This window comes from Talpa occidentalis, unplaced genomic scaffold (assembly GCF_014898055.3).
Source record: "Talpa occidentalis isolate TD23 unplaced genomic scaffold, MPIMG_talOcc4v2.1 talOcc4.4, whole genome shotgun sequence".
NCBI classification, from domain to species: Eukaryota; Metazoa; Chordata; class Mammalia; order Eulipotyphla; family Talpidae; genus Talpa; species Talpa occidentalis.
This window is the reverse complement of record NW_023604295.1, coordinates 87386218-87408452: the sequence shown is the minus strand read 5'-3', so window position 1 is coordinate 87408452 and position 22235 is coordinate 87386218. Positions and strand designations below refer to the sequence as shown.

Genomic DNA, 22235 nt, shown 5'->3' with positions numbered 1-22235 from the left:
TTACAACTAATTGCTGAATGCATTAATTTCCTCTTATAAGTGCAGAGTAATTTCCTCTTATATATTGTGGGTTTTTTTTAAATCAATATTACTTTTCAATGAAGTACGATTATTTTACTTCCTTGGTAATTTTCCATACAATATAGAATTTTTCCCCTAAGGTGTGGTCACCATAATTCTCCCACCACCACCAAAGCACCCATAGTTCAGTGTAAACACTTTGTGATTAGTGTTACTGTCTGTGAAAAAATACTTTTTGTCCTAATTATGAAAAAGGATAAAATCAAAATACAGAACAAAGAGACCTTGTGTATACACAAGAACACAGAACCAGAGACCATTTTATTTTATTTTTTAATGTTATTTATTTGCTGCAAAGTTTCAACTTGAATTTTTTTTCTTGATCCAGATGCTTGGGGCTACAGTCTATGAGTATGAAAAGCTGTCAGGTTCAATCACTAGAAAAGGATAGGGATGATAGTGTTGACAACTGATGTTATTTATGCCTTTCTGTTTAAGGACTGACTGAACTAAAACCAGTTTATCAAAAAGAAATGCCACACATATTTTCTTTTTTTGTGGGATGGTAACTTGCCAAGAATTCTGAATCTAATATGCAACAGACATTTGGTATAGGTTGTGTACTGTATAGCTCTGGGAGGTAATCACTTATTCTTAGTCATCAGATTTTTGTAATTGTGGTAATTACTTTTGGCAGAGAGCAGTAAAGTGCTTTGAGGAAGTGTGTTACTTTTTTCCTAATTCACATAAAAGGCAAAAGTTAGTAACTTATTAATATTATAATAATATATTAATGCTATTAATATATTCCTTCAATAAATGCTTTCTGAGTACTTTCACTATGTGCTGTCCTGCTCACATACCAGGGAAACAATAGTAAATAAAAAAGAATATAAACTCTGCCTGTGAGGGCAAGCAAAGAAGTAAAGAAATATAGTAGTAAATGCTATGCAGCAAAACAAATGTGTGAAGGAGAGGAGTAGGATGCTGTTGCAGGTAAGGAGATTCTCTTGGTAAGGACACTTTGAACAAAGATCTAATGAAGTAAGGGAATACATAAGTGAAAGGGCATAAAGGGAAGGGAGAGTATTTCAGGTGGAAGACCAGCAAGTGCAGGCTTTGAGTCAATAGTGTTTGAAATAGTCAGGGAATAGTAAAAAGAACATATGGTTAGAATGTAATGTCCTAGAGGGAGAATGGTTAGAGATGCAGTCAGAGAGATATAATGGAATCACGTCATGGCATTGTGCTTTTATTGTGTGGTAAAACTTGGGTATATTGGTTTGAGCAGAAAAATGACATGCTCAGATTACTGTGGACAAGAATCCCTCTCTCTCATGATTGGAACTAGATTTGGGGTTGACTGTAAATAGGAGTCAATGTGGCAGGTTTCAGGTGAGAGGTAGATGCTTTCTTGTTAACCATTCATCATGAACAAATGTTTGTGGCATTTGTTGTTCTGTGTATATTTATTGGTAGTCTACTGTATTCCAGGCACTATACTGAATACTAGGGATATGATGCTAAGTAAAAGACATAGTCTTTCTCCACGTAATTCTAAACATCTATAACCTGAGTTCCGTCTAACCAATGCAAGTTTGTATTTGTTCTGTGTTAAGGTATTTCAAAGACAAATTGTTCTGCATTTACTCTTAAAAAGCAAATCAAGACAGAATGTTCCTCAGTTCTCTTGAGGACTTTTCATAATGGCCACAAAACGGTAAAATCATGAGGTTCCAAGTTAGAGTTGGATAGGAGTTGCTGTCATGGTTAAGAGATCAGCTATTTCTGGGTTATTTGAAGACAAACCATTTTATTATTTCAGGTCCAGAGAGAGAGACCTGGTCTTCACTTAGATTAGACTGAAGAGAATTGAGCTAGTCAGTGCTATAGGTTGGTTTGTATCACAACACTCTTAATCTTCATGATTGGCCTGCTGTAGCTGTGACTGCTGTTACTGCCTTCAGCCCACTAACATCTAACTGAAGAAGTCAGTGTAATTTATATCAAATAAGTTAACTGGTGTTAAAGTGGATCAGGAAGAGCATTGTAGCCAAAAAAATTATTTCCCTCCCACATATGTGTAGGGAAACAGGCCATGAGCGGGGCTGAGAAGCGAAGCACATCTCCCAGCCATACGTGATGACCCAAATGGTGCTGGTCAGCCATGGCCCGGCACCAGGGCCCTGGAGAGAGGAATGGGAGCAGGAAACGATGACCACCCTGCGCCCAATACAGGGGAGGCTCCAAGAGCCCTGCAGCCAGCAATGTCCAGGCTAGGGAACAGGCTGCCAGTCAGCAAGCTTTGCATGGACCCAGGTGGCCCAGAAAAGGGCCCCCCCAAACCTTCCCCACAGCAACCTGTGATGTACCCCCTGCCACAAAGCACAGGTTTAGAAGCTGGGCTTGTCATGCAATCAAGCCCTATACAAGAGGACAAGGGGAGCCCAGCAGGAAGCCACCTTCAAAGGCCACAGGGTCTGAGCTCTGACAGGTAAGGGCACATCCCCCCTTGACCTTGTGCCCCCAACCTCTCACCTAGAGGCTCCACAGAAGCATATATACATTCTGTTAAAAAATGATAATTGGAGTCATAAAGAAGAAACCAAATCCTATAGTTTGGATACATTTTGTCATTTAGTCATTTACCTTAGGGTACATACCTAGATTAGAGGCTACAACTGAAATTTTTAAATCCAAACACTATACATATATATATGTCCCTCTTAAAACACTGCCACTTTGAAATAAAATTGTTTCTAGGCTTTAGTCCTTCCCATTCTCCTCCTCACATCCTTTACCCCACCCCCACTTGCATTTACTCTCCCCTTCAACTCACTATGTCAAGGGAAAGAACGTTTTTGAAACAGATCTAATTTCTTAAAGATTCAAGTTTGCAGTGTATGAGAATACACATTTCATCATACAGAACACATTAATTACATAAACTGCTTTTATAACCTGTTTTTGACTGTTGCTCACATTTCTATTGGGATCTTAGCATTTTCTTACCAATTTGTATGCCGTTTGTAAAAGGAAATTTTATGTATAATTTTTTTATAGTCACCTGTGCTACATTGACAGTAGTATTATTAGCCCAGTCAACAGGCAGAAGTCATCTAGAAGTAATTCTGCTTAATGCAAACATAGTATAGGCCCAATGCCTCCTCCACTTTAAACCCCAAGTATACTTTAGGCTGTTGAGATTTTTAATATAACTTCTTTATGTGAAAGAAAAGAAAAATAATTACTGGATTAGAATACACGAGTGTTTAAGGACATACATAAATTTCAGTTTATTGAAGGGATATACACCAGAAGGGATATACACCAATTTCCTAGTGGCCTGAAAAAGAATAATGAAAAAATAATGAAACCTTCAGTACTTAATACAAGGAAATGCTTTTTAAGTCCTTGAGGTCTGGAAAAATATTTACCATTCTAAAATTCCTTTGATGATGACAAATCTTTTAACCTATTCAGAAAGATCTGGGATGTAGTTGTAATTTATCTGCATAATGCAGCCATGTTAGGACTAATAAAGAGTACTACAGAGTGACTGTTTAGAATGAAGTTAGGTTAAAAAAAATTACACATAATAGAATTTGGCTAAAGCTGACATCATTGCTTAGATTTAGATGTTGAGTGTGTTACATGGATTTATTTATGACCTCTGAGGCAGTCATTTTTATGTTTACTCATAATAAATAAAGCAATTCATGAACACCCTTCTAAAAAGAAAAGTTGCCAACATATTTCTTTCATTCATTGTAGTTATTTGCCCTTATTTCGCATGCATGATCATTTCATCATCAGAATAAATAATGTCTGAACCTTAACTAAAGTTGGAGACTGTAGCTGCTATTTTGTAATAAAAATGTGAAACCATGGGAGAGAGGAATAAAAAGCACTCTTCATTTGGTCTCCCATGTGTGGGCAGTCTGAAGAAAAATGCTATGACTTAAGAATTGGAAACATTTTAATTTCTAGTAAGTGGCTGCTTAAGAGTATTTTTTAGCCTCTTACTTTTTACACTGTGAATCAAGGGAATTATTTTTAAAGATTTATTTATTTATGCATATAAGAACTGGGGTACAGACCAGAGGTGTGGGGGTGGTGGGAGGAGAGGATTTACCAGAGACAGAGTGGGGAACATAACAGGCAGATTGAAATAACACTGCCGAGGGGAGCAGTGGGTGAAGACAGGAGAGGTCTGCTGTACCATGTGGGTACCTCTCTGGCAGGGGATCAAACTCCTGTTGCAATGGTTGTGGATTGCTTCAGAGTGCTGCGACTTACCCCTTCACCACCAGGGAAACCCTCAAGGGAATTATTTAACTGTTACATGAAATTCTAAGTACATGTGCCAGAAGACTATGGCATAATGGTTAAGACTATGTGTGATGGACTTTGGAGTCTAACGGACCTGGGGTGGAATTCTTAGTTTAGTGGCTGTGTGACCATGTGCAAGTTTCACAAACCCTCAAAACATCCCTTTATGTGTACATGTAACTAAAAACACCTGCTTCAAAAGGTAGCGGGGGTGGGGTGGGAGGATTTAAATCAGTATGTGAAAAATATTGAAATATATGCCAGTGCCTGGCATATAGCAACAGCTCAATAAATGATATCAATTATTATAAAATTAGATAAAAATCATAAAATATTTGTGTCCACAAAACTTAGTCATTAATTTCTTTTAAGATGAAAAGAAATTTTTTAAAATATGTTAACGTCATAAACATTACACTTGAAATTTTCTAATAACTATTAAGATTGAGCGAGTCGCATTTTTTGTTTTAAAATGTTTGGGTTGTCATGAGATCTGGTATCTAAAATAAAAGAAAGGTTATCCATGTTCTGCTGCACCTCCCCCTGCAGTGACCCTCAGGGCTAATGGCTGTTGCCATGGTCCCTGAGGTCCGGCATGGGCAAGGAACCATGCGCGCAGGGGGAGAACAGCAAACTCCCTAAGATGCAGAGAAGCCGAATGCCTGCCAAGAGATAACGACCACCAGAAGCTGCCACAAAGATGATTAAAAGAAATGCTGACCACCTGGAACCTTATCTCGCTTTCTCAAGGCCCATAAACTTTATTCTGCTACAACTGTCTCTCTAAAATCTTTCCTTTTTCTGGTCATTGATTGCTAATTAAAAAGCATACGTAATTTAATAATTAGGCTAATGCAAATGAAACATTACTAAACACTGTGTTATAATAGAATTGTAGTTTAATAATCTTTCTATTATGTGCTTAACTTTAGTACCTTTGATATTAACTACATTATAATATAAATTTACCTATGACAATTAATTATGAGTAAACATAAGTAAGTAATAGTAGTAGTAATTAGTACAAGAATATAGAAAGAGTTAATAGCCTGTCTACTTAGGAATGCAGCTAGGTCCAGATGTATTTTGGACATAAATCACTGCCCTGTCAATGATAAGCTAAACCTATAAACAAACTGATTTCTTTGATGTTCACTGTTCCTATGCCTTTAGAAAAAACATATATATACTGACCACTAACAAAAATAAAGTGGCACTCAGATTTACACTCTCTCTTGAAGTGTGTCTGTTTGTCATTTCTTTAACCGAATCCCTCACCACCCTGCGCAGTCTCTCAACCCTGAGACGGCCTCATTGCCTACTGCTGTGCTGGTCCGCGGCAATGTTCTGCTGTACTCTGATGGTTTGACAAAATATGCATGGATGTTAGAAAAAAAATCCCAATTGTCGCAGTTTTCTCACAATTGTAGATTCTACTATTAAATGATTGAAAACAAGAGAGGAAATGCAGGACACTTCTGTAGCTAGTCATCGCTCCAGTGAGTTAGCATCAAACTATGGAACTCTTTTTAAAAAAGACGCTTATAGGCTTACAATGTAGTGGAAATGTTAGTGTTAGGGGAATCTAACATTTAGGAAATATTTGCCAATGAACTGAAAAGAATTTGGCATTTGTAAATCTTCCATAGGCACATTGCCTATACTTGAACCCACAGAAACCAGCAACTTGAGGCACTGGCACAAATAGAGTATCTTAAAGGTTAGTCAATACCACTCTGGGAACTTGATCATCTTACGTCTTCCTATCTTGTTGATAATCATCTTTGCAGCTTTTTCAGAAATGTTTGTGCTGATTAATACTTAGATGATTTCAATATTGACTTAGCCATTTCTAGCACATATAAAATAGCTTATTTTCTTGCTTCTGAAGCACTTTCCTTATTAATTCATTACTCATTATTGTCCTCAAAAGTATCTCTTCACTTGAAATTGTGGTTACTGAGTTTCCTATATCAATATATTTCTCTAAGTCTGTACCCAGATGTGTTAGTTAAAACACAACGTGTTTCACAGCAAATGAAAAATCCTTGTATTCATTTAACAGTCCCTTTTCTAAGCATGTAAGCCTGTCTCTGAGAGAGCTGTCTCCTCCTACCCCTTTAGTGTGTAAAGGAGCCAGATCCCTGATATACACATGATATAAATGGGTTTTGTGTTTGAAATTTTAAGTGAGCAGGCATTTTTGTTTTGTACCTTACTCATTTAGACTTCCAAAATAATTTGGATAGGAAGAGATTTTATTTCAGCAATACAGCATTTTATAATAGATTACATAAAAATGGATTGATACATATATTTTACCTATTAGTACATGTTTAATTTTTATAAATATATCTGCTTTCAATTTAACCTTAAGTGTATATATTAGTTCCTTTATCAGAGCTTAAAAATAACCAGAAAGGATTCTCAAGCAAATCTGGCTTTAAAAATATTTGATCTTATTTGATTTCTGTTCAGATGTCTTGAACTTGTATGGAAGAACAGAGGAAAAAAAATTTTTTTTTAATTTGCTGAAGAGAATTGCCACTGTTTTCTTTACTGGCAATGTGACAAGAAACTTTCTCTCCAAGAATAATTTTTCCTGAAACTCATGAATCTTCCCTGGGCAGATTATCTAAAATGCACATTGTCATTTTTCATGAAATCTGTATGTATTAGCCTTAAGTGCTTTCTCTCTTTTATCTTTTACTTAATCTGGTTGATTTATGGCCTGGGTTAGTTATGGAATTGACCAATTATGTTATTTATCAGTTTGTATGCACTATTACTAGATTATTTCATACTAGTTCATTTTTTGAGTCATCTTTAGAGATGGTGAGTCCCCATTCTATTCCTAATTTTATGTCCAAATGTTTTTTTGTTTGCTCAAAGATTGACATATAGCCATTGTTGAAGTATGAATGAAGGGGACTGAGTGGCGTGAGATGAGATGGGAACAGGCAGCAGGGGTCAGGTTATCTACAGTTATATGAATGACATGATAAGGAACTCAGATTTTATTTTAAGTGAGATGGGGATCCACTAAAATGGGACTGACATGTGATTATTTTCTTTAAAAGGTCAACCTTAGGAAGAAAACACCTGGGGCAGGTGACTGCAGATGCTCTTGCAGTAATCCAGGATATTGGACCAGGCTATTTGAGGAAATGGAAAGAAGGCAGGTTTAGAATGTTTTACAGATAAAAGTTTATTGGACTTATTGCCAGATTGAATATGCTCTAAAGGAAAGAGGCATCAAGGACATGTGACAAGTTTGAGCCACCATAGTGGCTTCCTTAAGTACTTGTTTGATTCATATTCTGATGGGTGTTTTTGCTGTACTTCATGACTTAAGATTTTTGGGGGGAAACTCAGGAGGAATAGGTTTAGAGGGGAAAAATGCAAGTTCTGTCAATCTATATATTTTAATACAGATTGATGAGACATTAAAAGTGTCTCCATGAAATTCTTAATACTCAGATAATACTAAGGCCAGAAATAGTCCAGGTAGAAGCAGTATTGTTTCACATAACAGACATGAATCTTACCCCTCTTGCATTTTTTGTACACCTATCCACTAGTAAATTAGCAAAATTTTTGTTCTGATAAAGCCTGGAGGTGTTTTATACCTTCAGCACTGTTGACATTCTAGCTGGAATAATTCTTTGTTTGAGGGGGGCTATACAGAGCTTTATAGGATATTTATCAGCATCCCTCCCCCCAGCATCACTCCCAGTTGTAAAAACCAAAATGTCTTCAGATATCCCTACATGTCCCACAGGGCAAAGTCATCCCCAGTTGAGAACCACTGTTTTATACTAAGCAGCGAAACTTGTATCATGGAGCTGACAGTAACATAACTACTATTAGCACTTATTATATAGTCCTTTATCTTATGCTAACTGAATTGTAGAAAAACTTTTTTTAAAAAACTGTTGAAATTGTAAATCATACATAAATTCCTTTAATTTGTTTTCAAGTTAAAAGTATAAACCCACTCAAAAATTGTTTAATATTGGGCGGCAGTCTTGAGCAGGAATTCACTAGTTGAATTTCCTGGTACATGGTATATTTTCTACTATTTTTTTAGCTTTAGGTATTATAAAATGGGTCAAAAGTAGAATTCTGCTTTCATTCTTGCTTTTTATTAAAAATGTCCATTCTTTTAGATTTCTAGAGAAGGGTCAAGGGGGCAACTATTAATACAGTTAACCTTGCATTCCAGTCAAACCAGGAGTTTTTGAGACTTATAGTTCAAGGGTTGCAGAATATCTAAATTATTTAATATTTAATTAAATAGCATATTTACATATTTTTACATATTACATAGTTATAGCTTTACCTAAGTACAACAAAAAGTTTCAATGACCATTGCCACTAACTTCTTCTGTAAACATACAGTTCATCTGATGAGACAGAAACACACAGGGGTATTAAAGTGCAGCCTCCTAGCCATAGTTTTCCGCACGCAATGTCATATGCCAGTATGCGGTTAGGCCAGTTTTATCATATGGCGATTAAGAGGCACCCTGTGTGCCAAGCATTGCATAATGTACTCTACTTGCATTATCTATTTTAGTACACAAGAATTGTAAACCACAGATGTTTTAATATTTTTGTTTGCCTTTGAGAAAACAGAAATGTAAGAGGTAAGTGCCTTGTACAAGGTTGCATAGCTAATAAAATAACCACAATGAGACACCTGTACTTTCTAAAACGTGCTTTTCGTTTCATCACAGTCCAAATACCTTGTATTCTTTCTTACTACTGTTTTAACCTTACCACAAACCTTATCTAGTTCTCATGGGCTAAAAGTCAAGATGTTGGCAGGGCTGAGTTCTCTTCTGTAGCTTCTAGGAAAGAATACACTTCATTTCCTTTTACAGCTTCTAGAGGCTACATTAACTTGTGACCCACCCGCCTCTTCATCTGTAAAGCCAGTAATGTTGCATTTTCCTAACCAGTCATCCATGTCACATCTTCCTGACACAGCTTTCCATTTACCTTTTGCAGTTTTAGGACCCTTCTGAATATGTAGGGCCCATATGGATAACACAGGCTAACCTTCCTACTTCAGTGAAATAAGACTGAAGGCTGTTGCACTCTGTTCCTGTTCAGTTATATTAACTGCATCTGTTCTTAATGGGCATTTTTATAAAGTAATAAAATCAAGTTTTATTTGTCTGGGAAATCTGTTATTTGTGTATTACAACTATTCTCATGTAAATAGTTTCATTAAATGCATCAAGTATATAATTAGAGTTATATATTGGAGTCTTACTCTTTATAGGCATGTATACATAATCATCTTAGTTGACATGTTAGTAACACAGAACCTTGTATTTTTTTATAGAATGTATTTGATACATAATAGTGTAGTAACCAAACTAAAGATAATGAACAAAAATATCATTCCTTTCTTGTGTGTCATGTTCTGGTTATCTATCCAGACAATAGCTTTTTTTTTTTGACATGTCTCCTGACATCCCTATGTGTGAGATAGGCAATGAATTTAACTGTCTTTTGTTACCTAGGATTTTTGTACGTAACACATATAGATCTACCTAACATACATAGTTAATGAAAAACACTAAATTGTAAATCCCTGTCCCTAAGACACTACTGACTCAACCTAAAAAGCTGCTGTACATAATAAGAATGCCAATTTCTTTGAAAACTTAAAGCCTCACTGAATTCCAAAAAGAACTGTGAATAAACTTGAATAAACACCATTTAGTGAATATCTAGGTACAAATGGCCCTTTGTTCAATTCACATTATCTCATTTCATCCTGACAACTCTCAGAGGTACATCCAATCTTTTTACACATAAAAGAATGGATGTCAAGGGCTAAGTGACTTGCCAAGCTCAACAGAACATTATTCTTAGTCATCAATACCTTTTTAAGACTTTCCATTTTATTTGAAAAATGGCCTGAGACATAGAAACCTAAATAGTGAAATTCTGGTTTTGGTATAAGTTTCCCAAAGCTAGTATTTGCCTAGTTACATAAAACTCTAATGGAATTGTAAATTTTTTTTTGCAAAGGTAATCAACGTAAACAAATTTATATCCATTTTTAGCTATTTTTGAAATTTTTATTTATTTATGCACACAAGAACTGGGGTGTAGGCCAGAGGCCCGGTGAATCAGAGGCATCACTAGAGACAAGAGTGGGGAACACAGCAAGCGGATCTATTGAAATACACTGCTGAGGGGAGCATCTGGTGAGACAGGAGAGGTCTACTGTGCTGTATGTGGGCTAGCTCTCTGGCTAGGGCCAAACTCTGGCCTTGTGGTGCACAGTTGAAATGATAGCTACTGAGACTTAACCTGTAGGCCACCAAGAAGGCCTCTCTATCCATATTTAGTTTCTTATTTTAGGTAAAAGGTTAATTATTTAAAACTTAAAAGTTTCTGATTAAAGCATCTCACTGCTTGACAGAAAAGATATGACTTAAAAAGAGACATTTAAAATAACTATGAGACCTACCTTGAGAAATTTGAGATTTCTCTACATCTTTTAATTAATTTTACTTACCTGTTTTGTCATAGGAGATGAGTATGATGTATGCGCCATTTGTTTGGATGAGTATGAAGATGGAGACAAGCTCAGAATCCTTCCCTGTTCCCATGGTATGGATAATTACATACTGTTTTGAATTTATGTACAGATTAATTTATATTTAGGTCCAATATTGGAGGAGACAGTTATTAGAAAACAGTTATTAGTATACTTAAACCAGGCCTTGCACTAATTAGTGGTCTCATTAAAGGATGGAAGTATATTTATAAAAATTTACAAACTGTTCTCTTACCCCTACATGATGTATATGAATCATAAGAACATGAACAAACATGACAAGTGACTAAAAAGAATGTTCTCAACTACAGTGTGCTAACAAATTAATATTTTGCTTCAACAGCTTATCATTGCAAGTGTGTAGATCCTTGGCTAACTAAAACCAAAAAAACCTGTCCAGTCTGCAAGCAAAAAGTTGTTCCTTCTCAAGGCGATTCAGACTCTGACACAGATAGTAGTCAAGAAGAAAATGAAGTGTCAGAACACACCCCTTTACTTAGACCTTTGGCTTCTGTTAGCACCCAGTCATTTGGGGCTTTGGCGGAATCTCGATCACAGCAGAACATGACAGAATCTTCAGACTATGAGGAAGATGACAATGAAGATAGCGACAGTAGTGATGCAGAAAACGAAATTAATGAACATAGTATTGTGGTCCAAATGCAGCCTAATGGTCAACGGGATTACAACATCGCAAATACTGTTTGACCTTCAGGGTGATTTGGTTTTCTTTAAAATATTTTATTTAGGTATATAATGGTTTGATTTTTTGCTCCCTTCAGAGATTTCTGTAGAAATAACTTTTTCTTTCAGTATTCTAAAGTTTAATCAATTACTAAAACAGGTTTTGCTTTTTTTTTTTTTTTGCTCTGGTATATATCTGCAGGAGCGTACTTCATTTCACTAATAATATACTGGTGCTGTAACACAAGCATCAAACCAACTCTTCTGGAATGAAATATAGCCAAAACATTAAAAAAGTATTCCTCAGCATAGCTTGCAGCTAAGACCTAGATCACAGTATGCAAATGTTTCCTGTTTCACACATAAGGTCAAGTCCTGTGGCCACCTAGCATGATCTAAGCCAACTCCCATCTCCATAAAGTTACTCAGTAGTAGGTGAGATGGAATGTTTGTTCTGGTTTTTCTCCAACTTGCTGTCATTAGTGAGAGTAACAAGATTAAGTTAGCATTTTTTCTCCTATCAGCACCACAAAGAAACCTTTTCCTTTTATCCCAAGCCTTACCCTGATAGAACAGTCTGTATTGATATAGATTTCAAGTTTTTTTTTTTAAGGTTAATAGTGTTATACATAAATTTAATTCATTAGCTAAAGTAATGTCTCTGGACTTTACTTACTGAATTTCAGTATCCTTTAAAGGTTTTGTGTTGTGATCAAAGCAAAAAGAAAATGCTGTATAAAAATACCAAACTTCAGCAACAGTTAATACTCAGATCATATACCTCTTACTAAAGATCATCTTGTGCTAATTAACCCTGCTAAACTATGTACAGAGGAAATTGTTCAAGTACTGGATTTGAAAATAAGTGCTTACATTTAACAGAACTTATGTATTTAAACAATGTATTATGAAAAACTATATTATGTCATTGTAACTGTAGAAAACATAGACTTATGTATAATCAAAATGCTAAGAATTTTTATATGTCCTGTATGAAGGGAGTCTGAATGTCAATAAACACATTTTCCACTTTAGAACTAGCAAATATTTGCTTCACTGTACTATTACCTATATTTGCTTTATATATATGCACTGTATTAAAAGGTATGATTGAATGTAACCATAGAATTTTATACAAGGTTAATTTACAGCTCACAGTTATTTAGGTAATCCTCTGAAAAGTTAAGGCTACAGCCAAAATCATTCCAGTAATACTGTTCATCATAGTACCCTGTTATAATTATGGTAAATTCTTACACTGGACTGCTGTGCAGCCTTGAAAGGCTAAATACCTAGATAAATCGGCATTGATATAAGTTTTAAGTGAGCAAAAGTATATTGGGGCATAACAAGCACACGAGATATATGAGCCTTTGTTGCCCCCCCCCCAAAAAAAAAAATCAATCCCCAAATAGGTATATCCAAAATAAAAGGTTGACTTATGGATTATCTGATACTCTCATTTTCTTCCCTTGATTCTTTAAAAATAAAATACAAGCCTAAGAAACAGAGCATCACTTTACTATGGTAGCCCAACAAAGCTTTGTAATCTGACTTATTTGTAATGAGCCTAACCTTTTAAAACCTAATAGTCATTTGTATAGTTTCATAAAACCTAAAGTAAAGTGTAAGGACAAAACATCTGAGTTCAGTGCCTGGCATACACATGTACTGTAAGTGCTTTTGTAATTATTAAAGTATAAAAACATAATTGAAATTTTTCTTTAAAAAGGCAAAGGTCACTGTAAAGTGTATTAGATGTTACATTCCCTCAACCGTTAATTGACAGTTCAGATTAAGGATCTGGTTCTTTTAAATTTGTTGGAAGTTTTTCTGAAGCAGAAATTACCCTTTTTTTGGCAACTCCCAACTGTTTTTTATTTAAGAAAAAATTTATGTAGTGCCTTATGCAGCAGCACTAGTTAAAGCTGTTCCCCTGTTAAAAATTTTTCATTAGTAAAGTTTAGTTACCTGAACTTATTGTATTACCTTCAGAGACACATATGTAAAATCCATTAATTATATACTACGGTATTTACACTGTATGCAATATTTATATGGCTTAACATTCATTGGTGAGCATTTTGTGTCATTCTTCAATGACTGTTTTATCTCTGAACATTTATTCCACCCACATTCCTAAAAGTTAAATCTTAAAAGATTTTTCTGGTATACAATCTTGTATAGCTCCACTTACTAGAACCAAGGACAAAGCAAAGATACATTATAGATCTTCACAGCATTTTTGTAATGAAATTGTGGGTAGACAACTGATCAAATTAGCAATTATACAACCTTGCTTAATAGTAACTTATTTTAGAAATCAGTATCCCATTTACTTGCTAAGACAAAGCAACTTAGCATTACTTGGCATGACTAATTTCATTACTATTTTAGTTATATTTCTAACTTTCCTCCACTCCCTACCCACACCCTCCAAAACACCCCTCACACCAAATTCCAGGTTCATTCATTAAGGGTTTCAGATTTTTGGGGACTACTTTCTGTAAGCAGTTACCCTGACAATTCTTAACAACTAAAGTGTGAATGTTTATTACCATAAAATCTCAAGTCACCACAGCACAACTACGAAATTTTCATTTGCTAACCTTTTGCCGCAATAGGGATCAAACAGATCAAAAAATTAAGGTTTCTGTTGTTCTATAATATATAACGTATACACAACTACCAAAGTAGCTGCCCATCTTTTATTGTTAATACTTTTATAAATTCAGAACTGATACCTGAAAACACTGTCAAAGAAAAAAAATGTTTTAACTCCCCAACTTCTAGTAAGGCAAAGCTCAGTCCCTAACCCAGTTTCTCAAAAGCAGCAAACAGGCGATTTAAAATGATAAACTGTCCACTTTTTCTAAAGGGACTTCTGGGCTATGGAATCTCCATCTGCAGGGTGGAACTACATTATAACTAGCACCACTTCAACTTCTGAGCATCCCTACTATGAGCTGCTGCTTCATAGTTCCTGGTAATCTAATTAGTATTATCGTATTTAATAAGCATTACTGTATCTCAGTTTTATGACCTCTGGAATTAAACTTAACTAGCACATAGCCATAGATACTATGTCACTCCAAAGCCAAAAACTAGGATTACCTTACATGCTGCCTATGAGGGGGAGCCCCTGCTGGCTCACTTAGGCCAGCCCAACACAGCTTCTTAAATGTATGGAAATCATGACAATTCAACACAAAAGCATCCACAGTGCAGAAAACCTTGGTATTGGGTTCCTTTATTGCTTGCTAAATTTTGCACCTAGGTATCAACAATAAAAGGGAAAAAACATCATTTGAAGCAGATAAGTCAATTTTGCTCTTATAAGACTGACGATAAACCTGAGATGACCAAAATGTTTTTAATAGCTCAAAGCCCACTGAAAAGAAAATCCCAGGCACTCATTTTATTTGTAATAAAACTGCATGAAATAGAATAGTTAGGTTATCCGCTGAATTTTTATTTTTAGATTTTATGCTTGCAGCAGGACTTGACCTATCTGCATAAACCCATTGTGTCAAAAACCAACTAAGCCAACAATTCATATAAACAACAGGAGTCTAGAATATTTGGTTGGAATAAATTTATTTCATCTGTCTGTAAACAAGGTGTTTAATAGTTATGGCATTTTTTTAAATGCATATTAAATCAGATGAGTTAGACTGTATCCCAGATGTAACAAAGTGCAGGGAAAGAAATGGACAAATCAGCAACAAGATTTGTTTTTAAATCTGTACATTATCCACAAGGCCCAAACAATAGAAGCAAATACTAGAATGTCCCTAAAGTAGTGCCATTCGAAAGAAACCTTTAATAGGTCAGTTAAAATCCATCTCACAATAGCAACAGTTCATTTTAACAATAGTGTGTATGGCACAGAATACATATGAAAAAAAATTCATCACAAGACAGCCAAGTCCACAATAATGCAACTTCATATAAAAACTCAAGCTGCAAATAAAAATTGGTCCTAGAAGAACAAACTGGACACACTCCAGATGGTTATTTTGGGATACCTAATGTCCATAATGGCAGCCTTTTACAATTTTACTAAAGAGTAGAGCTGGTGTGCAAAGAAAAGGACAGAAACAAAAATCTGAGCTATTGCAATGAAGGAATGTCCCTGGGGAGTCAGTCAATATGGTTACTGTAAGATCATGGGAGGAAGTGCCTTTTGCTCTTGTATTGCAGTTGCACTCTTCATATGTCCTGTAGACTATGAAAGTTTTCCTCTATTCACGTGCAACAACAATACTAAAAGCAAACTACTGCAGTTCTCAATAGCTCATCAACAAAAGGGATATTAATTGGTTACATAAACCAGGCACTGTGTAAAAAAAGATGGAAGCAAACCAAATACCTTAAGTGCGAAGGGGGGGATGGGAAGAGAGGAGCAAAGGAAAAGATGCATGCACTTTTTCCTCCCTACCATGCACTACAAAAGGAAGACTAAATGAGCTAAGAAAATGCTCAAAGTGCTGAAAAGACACTGATCAAATTAGAGATTGTACAACCGGCACCTTAATAACTAATTTTAGTAATCAATATCCCATTAATTGCTAAGACAAAGTGATGCCCAACTTGGCATGCCCCCTCCCCCCAAATTTCAAGGTATCATGCAAATCATTATTGTGCTGCAATTATGTTGCCAGATAAAGGTTGGTTACATACAGTGGTTAACATACAAATGATCCATTGGGCAAACAGGAAGCATGACATTAGAAAAAAGGTAAAGAAATTAGAAAAATTAGCTACCACCTATAGTCTGGTAGCACTGTGACCGTAATTGGGGTGGTGATGAAGACAGTTGCTAGGTAGATGGGGAGAGGCTGCTTACACATCAGACCTCCTCAGGTATAAAGCGAGTTCATATGCTTTCTTGTTAAGTGTGCCTCCGTGGACACCTTCCTTTCCCATGACTATAACCAATGCTGGAGTACACAAGGAAACAAAACAAAAGTGAACAGAATTATTTAAGGGGGGGAGGGGAGGGAGCAGAAAGAAAGACACCTTTCCCCACCAATAGAGGGATACAAAGGAGACACAGATTCATACCCCATCACCCTGCATTGCTAATAAAATTTCCAGAATTAAGACTCAAGCTTACAGCTAGGAAAGTTTAAGAGCAATTTTCCCCTAATACTTAACAGTCTGCCTAGCAGCTAGAACCCAGAGTCTCTCAAGTATTTTGCCATTGAGTATGCCTTCTTATTCAATCCGCCTCCATGGACCCCTTCTTTTCCCATTACAAAGACCAAGACTGAAAGAGAAAGAAGAAAAGTGTTTCAAAAGAAGTGTTAATCAAGAAAGTCACATAAGTTTTAGCAGACAGACCCCGATTAATAAGATAACATTAAGTTAGTTTTCCATGAACTGTCAAGCACTGAAGTCTTCAAAAAAGAACTTTCAAACTACAGGTGAAAACTAAAAACACCATTTACTATTAACTGCATCTTAAAAGCCCAACTAATGCAGCTGCAGTACTCTGTAAAATTATCTTTACATTGGCAAAAGGAAAAAGGTGTAATCACCTTTATTCTAGGGCAAAAAAACTTGTCAGTATGATAAATACATGTCAGACTGGCCCCCAAAATACAAACTTGAAAAACTTAAAGTGATTATTTATACATTCTCCCAAAATTTAACATGCCTCAGTACAAACTAAGTCTTAGAAGTGAGGTTAAATGTATTGATTATTTCCAGAGAAAACCAAGACCAAATCTTAGTTTTTTTCAGTGCCATTCAGGAAAGGTCTTAAAAATAGGTAAGGCTTATGCTTTCTGATATCTCACCATGGTCGTTTTCATGAATCTAAAATCCTGAGATAGGTTTATTATTTCCACCAACAGGTTACTTTTCTGTGATACAGCTTAAAGGTCCATCCCCAAAATATATGCATTGTATCAGATTTCATGTTCACTGCCACTAGATGTCAGTAGTGCTCTATGGTGTGAAAAATCTTATTCTGGCTTCATAGCATATAGTTGATAATTCTTTTTAACATTAATTATCTGAGCTCAGCTAATGTTTAGAGAGATTTGTCTACTCTTAGCAATCTGACTCTTTTACAGAAAGATACTCATAGGCACTAACTCACATAATTAAAAGAGTAACCACTAGAATAAATGCAGGGAATTGGTAGGAGCACAGAGTCAATTCCAGGGTAGCTTCATGGTCCTTCACATTGTAGAGTCTTAAATTAGATGCACCAAGTCGCTAAGCAGGCTACACAAGCCCCATTTACAAAATTTACACAGACTAAACACATTCAAATGTACCTGTAAATCAATTAGATGTCATCATAAACCTCAAATTCCAAAGTTTTCTTTTTTAAAAACAGTAGTGATACTTAGCTAATATAGTAAGAATTTCTGGACCAAATACATAAAAGAAATATAATTTCCTAACTAAAATCTAAATCACATACTAACATCTTTGAAAATATTTTAGTAAACAATTAAGTAACTGCAAAACCTTCATTGTAATTACTTCTCTTTCCCAGCAATATTTCTAATAGAAAAATGAGCCAATGTTATTTTTTCCATTTTTATGTTGAGCAGTTAATGGCTAAAATACAAGCAAGACTGAAGAGGTCGAACAATGTAAGCCTCAAAGGGATTTACTAAAGTAACTAAACAATTTGAATGATTCAACAATTTGTATACCCCATAAGATTAACATTCAAGACGTAGTAAAGTCTGAGACAAATTTAGATTTTAAGTTTATTATAGCGGAAAATGAAGAGCTGATTTGAATACTTTGAAGAAAAAGTCAGGATCTCAGCAGCTCAACACTATTTGCATTTTCTATAGGCTATGTTTAAAGCAGTGCCTTTCCTTCAGTGCTGGGCAGTTCACAAAAACCACCTTAATAGCCATTATGGACTAACACTTTTATTCACAATGTTAAAACTGTCCAGTAAGTTGTATGTGGCGTGCAACTTTTAAGGAAAAGCAACCTTTCTTACCTCTACCAGCTCTGCCGACAGCAACGTTGTATGTTGGCTCCCCACCTTGACTCTTTGTCCGGATGTCCATTGTGCAGTCACCATCGACATATAGACTATCTCTGATCACTGAGCACTTCTTTGCGCCAAGGGTCAAACCATTGGTAAAGAAACCTTCCCGGTCTTTTCCTACAATCATATCTATTTCTACTGGCTGCTCCCCCCACAAAAAAAAAAAAAAAAAAAAGGAGAGAGAGAAAACAAAACATGAAGATGAAGTTAATTCTTTTCAAGTCTTGATATAACATGAAAAACTGTGCCAAGTTTGTAGTACTACTACAAAGATATCCACATTTCACTAATGTAATATCAAGTTTCAGTCTTTTCTAAAGAATTACTTAATCCTACATGATTACATGTTTTATATCAGTTAATTAGATTTCACAGTTAACAGTGCAGTCTGCCAACTGAATCCTGTCTATGGAAACAATTTCTCTAAATAGTTGGTAGTTGACACTAGACAAACTGCAAACTTAGGAGTTATTTATAAACTATCAAGTCAGGTGGTGCCTGAGGGCTTATGTAATGGTAAAGATTCACCTATAAACTCAACAGCTTGTTATATTCAGTGAAATTTTAGTCAGCAGCAAATCTGAAGTTGTTTGAGTCTCCTGAAATAAAGTCCATGTTTAGCAAATCTGTCCACTTTTTGCGTTTCAAATAGCTAAGCTATCACCCACAGTATGAACTTCCATCCCTAGACTTCATCACATTTCCAAATTCGTATTTCCCTCCTCTCTATTTTTCTAGCTACTACTCCTTTTTCTCTCCAACTTCCCTTCCCCTCCTCAGTAATCACTTTTCTTTCTGGACAAACGCGGAAGATTCTGAATGTAGCAATGCAGTAGGCGAAGGTAAAGGTGTAGAGAAAATGGAGGGAGGTTGGGGAAGAAACTGAGGTAGCCACCAAAACCGGAAAGGAGAAAACGTGCATTCTAACATTCCATGAATAAGAAGGAAGGCGTCGCCCCCATCAGAACTGCAGAGTCATAGCAGGCCCCAGCCATTTCCAAGCACACTCCCGCAATCTTCCCACTCAGACAGCGGGAACTCGCACACAAAGACAAGAGGACTGCAGGAAAAAAGTTGATTACCAGATGCCAATTCTCTTCCAGAATTGTAGTCTACTGCGCTTATGGGAGACCTTCAAGTACTAGAATCAAGGACTAAGTTCTGCACAGATCTTCAATCATCTTGAGTAGCAAAGGAATAATTAGTAGCCCCCGTAATAGGAGGCCTTAATTTTCACGTTTAATGGAAAGGTTGCATGAGGGTAAGAAATTAAGGGAATGGTCCTGCATTTGATATACTTGTCACAATTTTAGAAAGAGCCTTATGCAGAAATAGCCAAAACAATACAAAGGTCCTGGAGGGTTAGTGACAATGATTCCCCATGTGGCAACCCAGTCCAAACCATTAAGTCACAAGAAAATCAGCAACTGTGAACCATAAATCTGCATTAGTTCCCTTGCTGCCATCGCTAACGCGGGAGGGACCTGGGGAAGTGAAGCGTCCCCTCCGTCTTGGCAGATCATTCAAAGTCCCATAAAAGAACCCTTCCTTCCACAGCTATGTTGCGTAATTGGGGATAACGATATATCGATGACTCTCCATAGGAGCAGGAGAGAAATCAATGGCAGTTCGCCATCTTGGAGGGAAAAAAAAAAAAAAAAAACCTATGGAGCCAGAGCGTTAGTCGAGATTCACGAATCCCACCTACGCGGCCGGCGCACATTTCTCGGAAGCCCCAGGGGCCTGGACGCCGGCAAACCCAGGCTAAGGCGCGGCGAGGACTCCGGGGCCCCACGGCCCCCGCCTCCCACCCACCGTCCGCGGGCGCCGCGCGAGGGGCTGCCGGCCGCCGGCCCCCCGGTCCAGGCGCCGCGGCCCGGCCCCTCACGGCCCGCCTCCATCCCGGGACCCGCGACACACACCCCCGGGCTCCCAGGGAACCCGAGGATCCGCATCACGGGGAAGAAGACACCCCCCCCCCAGGCCGGCGCGCACCCCCCCGGCCCCCCGGCCCCGCGCCGGGATGCCCGGCCGGGCGGGCGGGGAGCGGCAGCCGGAAAGACGCGCCGCCGCCCGCGCCGGTCGGGGCGAGCCCGGGCGAGGGGCTGCCCGAGCCCCGGCGTCCCCGTCCGCGCGGTAGCCGCGTCCCTGGCGCAGCCGCCCGCACGGCCGCGGCTCCAGGAGCCCGGCCCGCGCCGCGGCGCCCCAACGGCCGCCGGCCCCGCTCGGGGCAGCGCCGCGGACCCGGCCGGCGCGGCTCTCACCGTTATGCTCTGGAAGACGCCCCCGGCCGTGGCTGCCCAGACGTATTTGGCGTCGCAGTAGCCGACAATGGCGGCCTCCTGGCAGCAGCCATCGCACATCAGGTTATCCACGTAGCTCTGCCAACCGGCCATCTTCGAGCCCTTCGCACTGCAGCGGGGACGGCGAGGAGCAGCGGGCGCAGCGGCGGCGGCGGCGGGAGCGGGCGGCGCGGGGGGGCGGGGCGGGGGCGGGGGCGGGGAGGAGGCGGCTCTGCGCAGGCACCGCCGGCCCCCCCGGAGCTGCGGAGGGCGGACGCGGGAGCGGCGCTGAGGGGCGAGCCGAGGAGCGCGCTCGTCTCGGCCGCCCGCCCGGCCGCCCGCCGCAGCCGCCGGGCCGACTAACCAACGGCGGGAGGCGGCGGCGCGGCTGTGCGGCGGGTGCGGGTGGCGGCGGCGCCCCGGGCTCTCGGCGGGCGCGGGGCCGTGCGCGCGATCCTTCCGCGGCGCTCGCCTCGGAGGGTCCCGGCCCGGGAGGGGGCGGCGGGGGCGGGGGCGCGGGCGCGGAGGGATACCGCCGGGGACAATCACGGCCGCGCGCGCGGCGTTGCGGCGGGGTGGGCGGGCGCCGGGGGAGGCGAGCCTCGGACCCCGGGCCGCGGCGAGGGAGGCGCCCGGCACGTTGGCGCGGCGGCGGCCGGGGCGCCTGGAGCGTGCGCGGCCGGCGGGGTGCGCCTCTCCCCAGCATCGCGGCGGCGGCGCGGGTCCTGAGCCTGGGCGGTGGACGGCGGAGTCGCCCTGGTGACGGGAGTCGGGGCGTCTCGTCCTTTGTGGGGGGCGCCTGGGGGCGCGGTGCCCCCGCTCCGCTCGGGGCCGCGGCGGCGGCGGCGCTACCGTGAAGCCGCCCGTGGCTCGCCCCGGCCACCTGCGGCCAGAGCCGGCATGCGCGGCGCTCGGGAGCGTTGCTGGGCTTTGACCGTTTCCCCCCGTTGCCTCTTTGGGGTACCGGGGCTCTCGCGGCTGGGGGTGCTGCGGCGGGAAGAACCCCCTCAGTGTTGCTGTCATGCGCGGCTAAATTGTTCGTAAATTCCAAACAAAACAACTTGTGGCCTCTGGAAAGCGGGGAACTGGGGAGGTGATGGGGGGGGGCGCAGAAGTCGCTAAAAATGTGAGGAATGGAAAGGTCTGGAAGGGGCTCGCGGAATGCGCAGGGTCGCGCTTCTGCTCTCGAAAGGGGAAATCATTTCGCGACCCAGGTCTGAGCAAGGCTTGTCTTCACGGGGAAGACGGTAGGTCGCGTCTGTGCGAAAGCCCCGTGGTCTGGTCTTTGGGCTCTACGACGAGA

General features: G+C 39.5%; 2 protein-coding genes across 4 annotated transcripts in view; one reads left to right on the top strand and one right to left on the bottom strand.

Moving 5' to 3' along the window:
- The window catches only part of RNF13 (ring finger protein 13), a 138788-nt gene extending 125497 nt beyond the window's left edge, over positions 1-13291 (top strand). For both annotated transcript variants that reach the window (XM_037525814.2, XM_054700737.1), the window contains exons 9-10: positions 10909-10989; positions 11280-13291. In XM_037525814.2, coding sequence (XP_037381711.1) covers positions 10909-10989; positions 11280-11644 — 446 coding nt within the window. In that variant the 3' untranslated portion in view covers positions 11645-13291. The remainder of the gene's footprint in view (positions 1-10908; positions 10990-11279) is intronic.
- A 1909-nt stretch (positions 13292-15200) lies between these two features.
- On the bottom strand, positions 15201-21292 carry PFN2 (profilin 2). 2 transcript variants are annotated; one of them, XM_037525811.1, is made up of 3 exons: positions 20915-21292; positions 18600-18792; positions 15201-16892 (listed from the first exon to the last, which is right to left on the bottom strand). In XM_037525811.1, the coding sequence occupies exons 1-3, from the start codon at positions 21044-21046 to the stop codon at positions 16795-16797; spliced, it is 423 nt and encodes a 140-aa protein (XP_037381708.1). In that variant the 5' UTR covers positions 21047-21292; the 3' UTR covers positions 15201-16794. The 2 variants fall into 2 exon arrangements, with proteins under 2 accessions (XP_037381708.1, XP_037381709.1); XM_037525812.2 differs by having other exon boundaries at positions 15201-16563; positions 20915-21111.
- Positions 21293-22235: the final 943 nt, after the last annotated feature.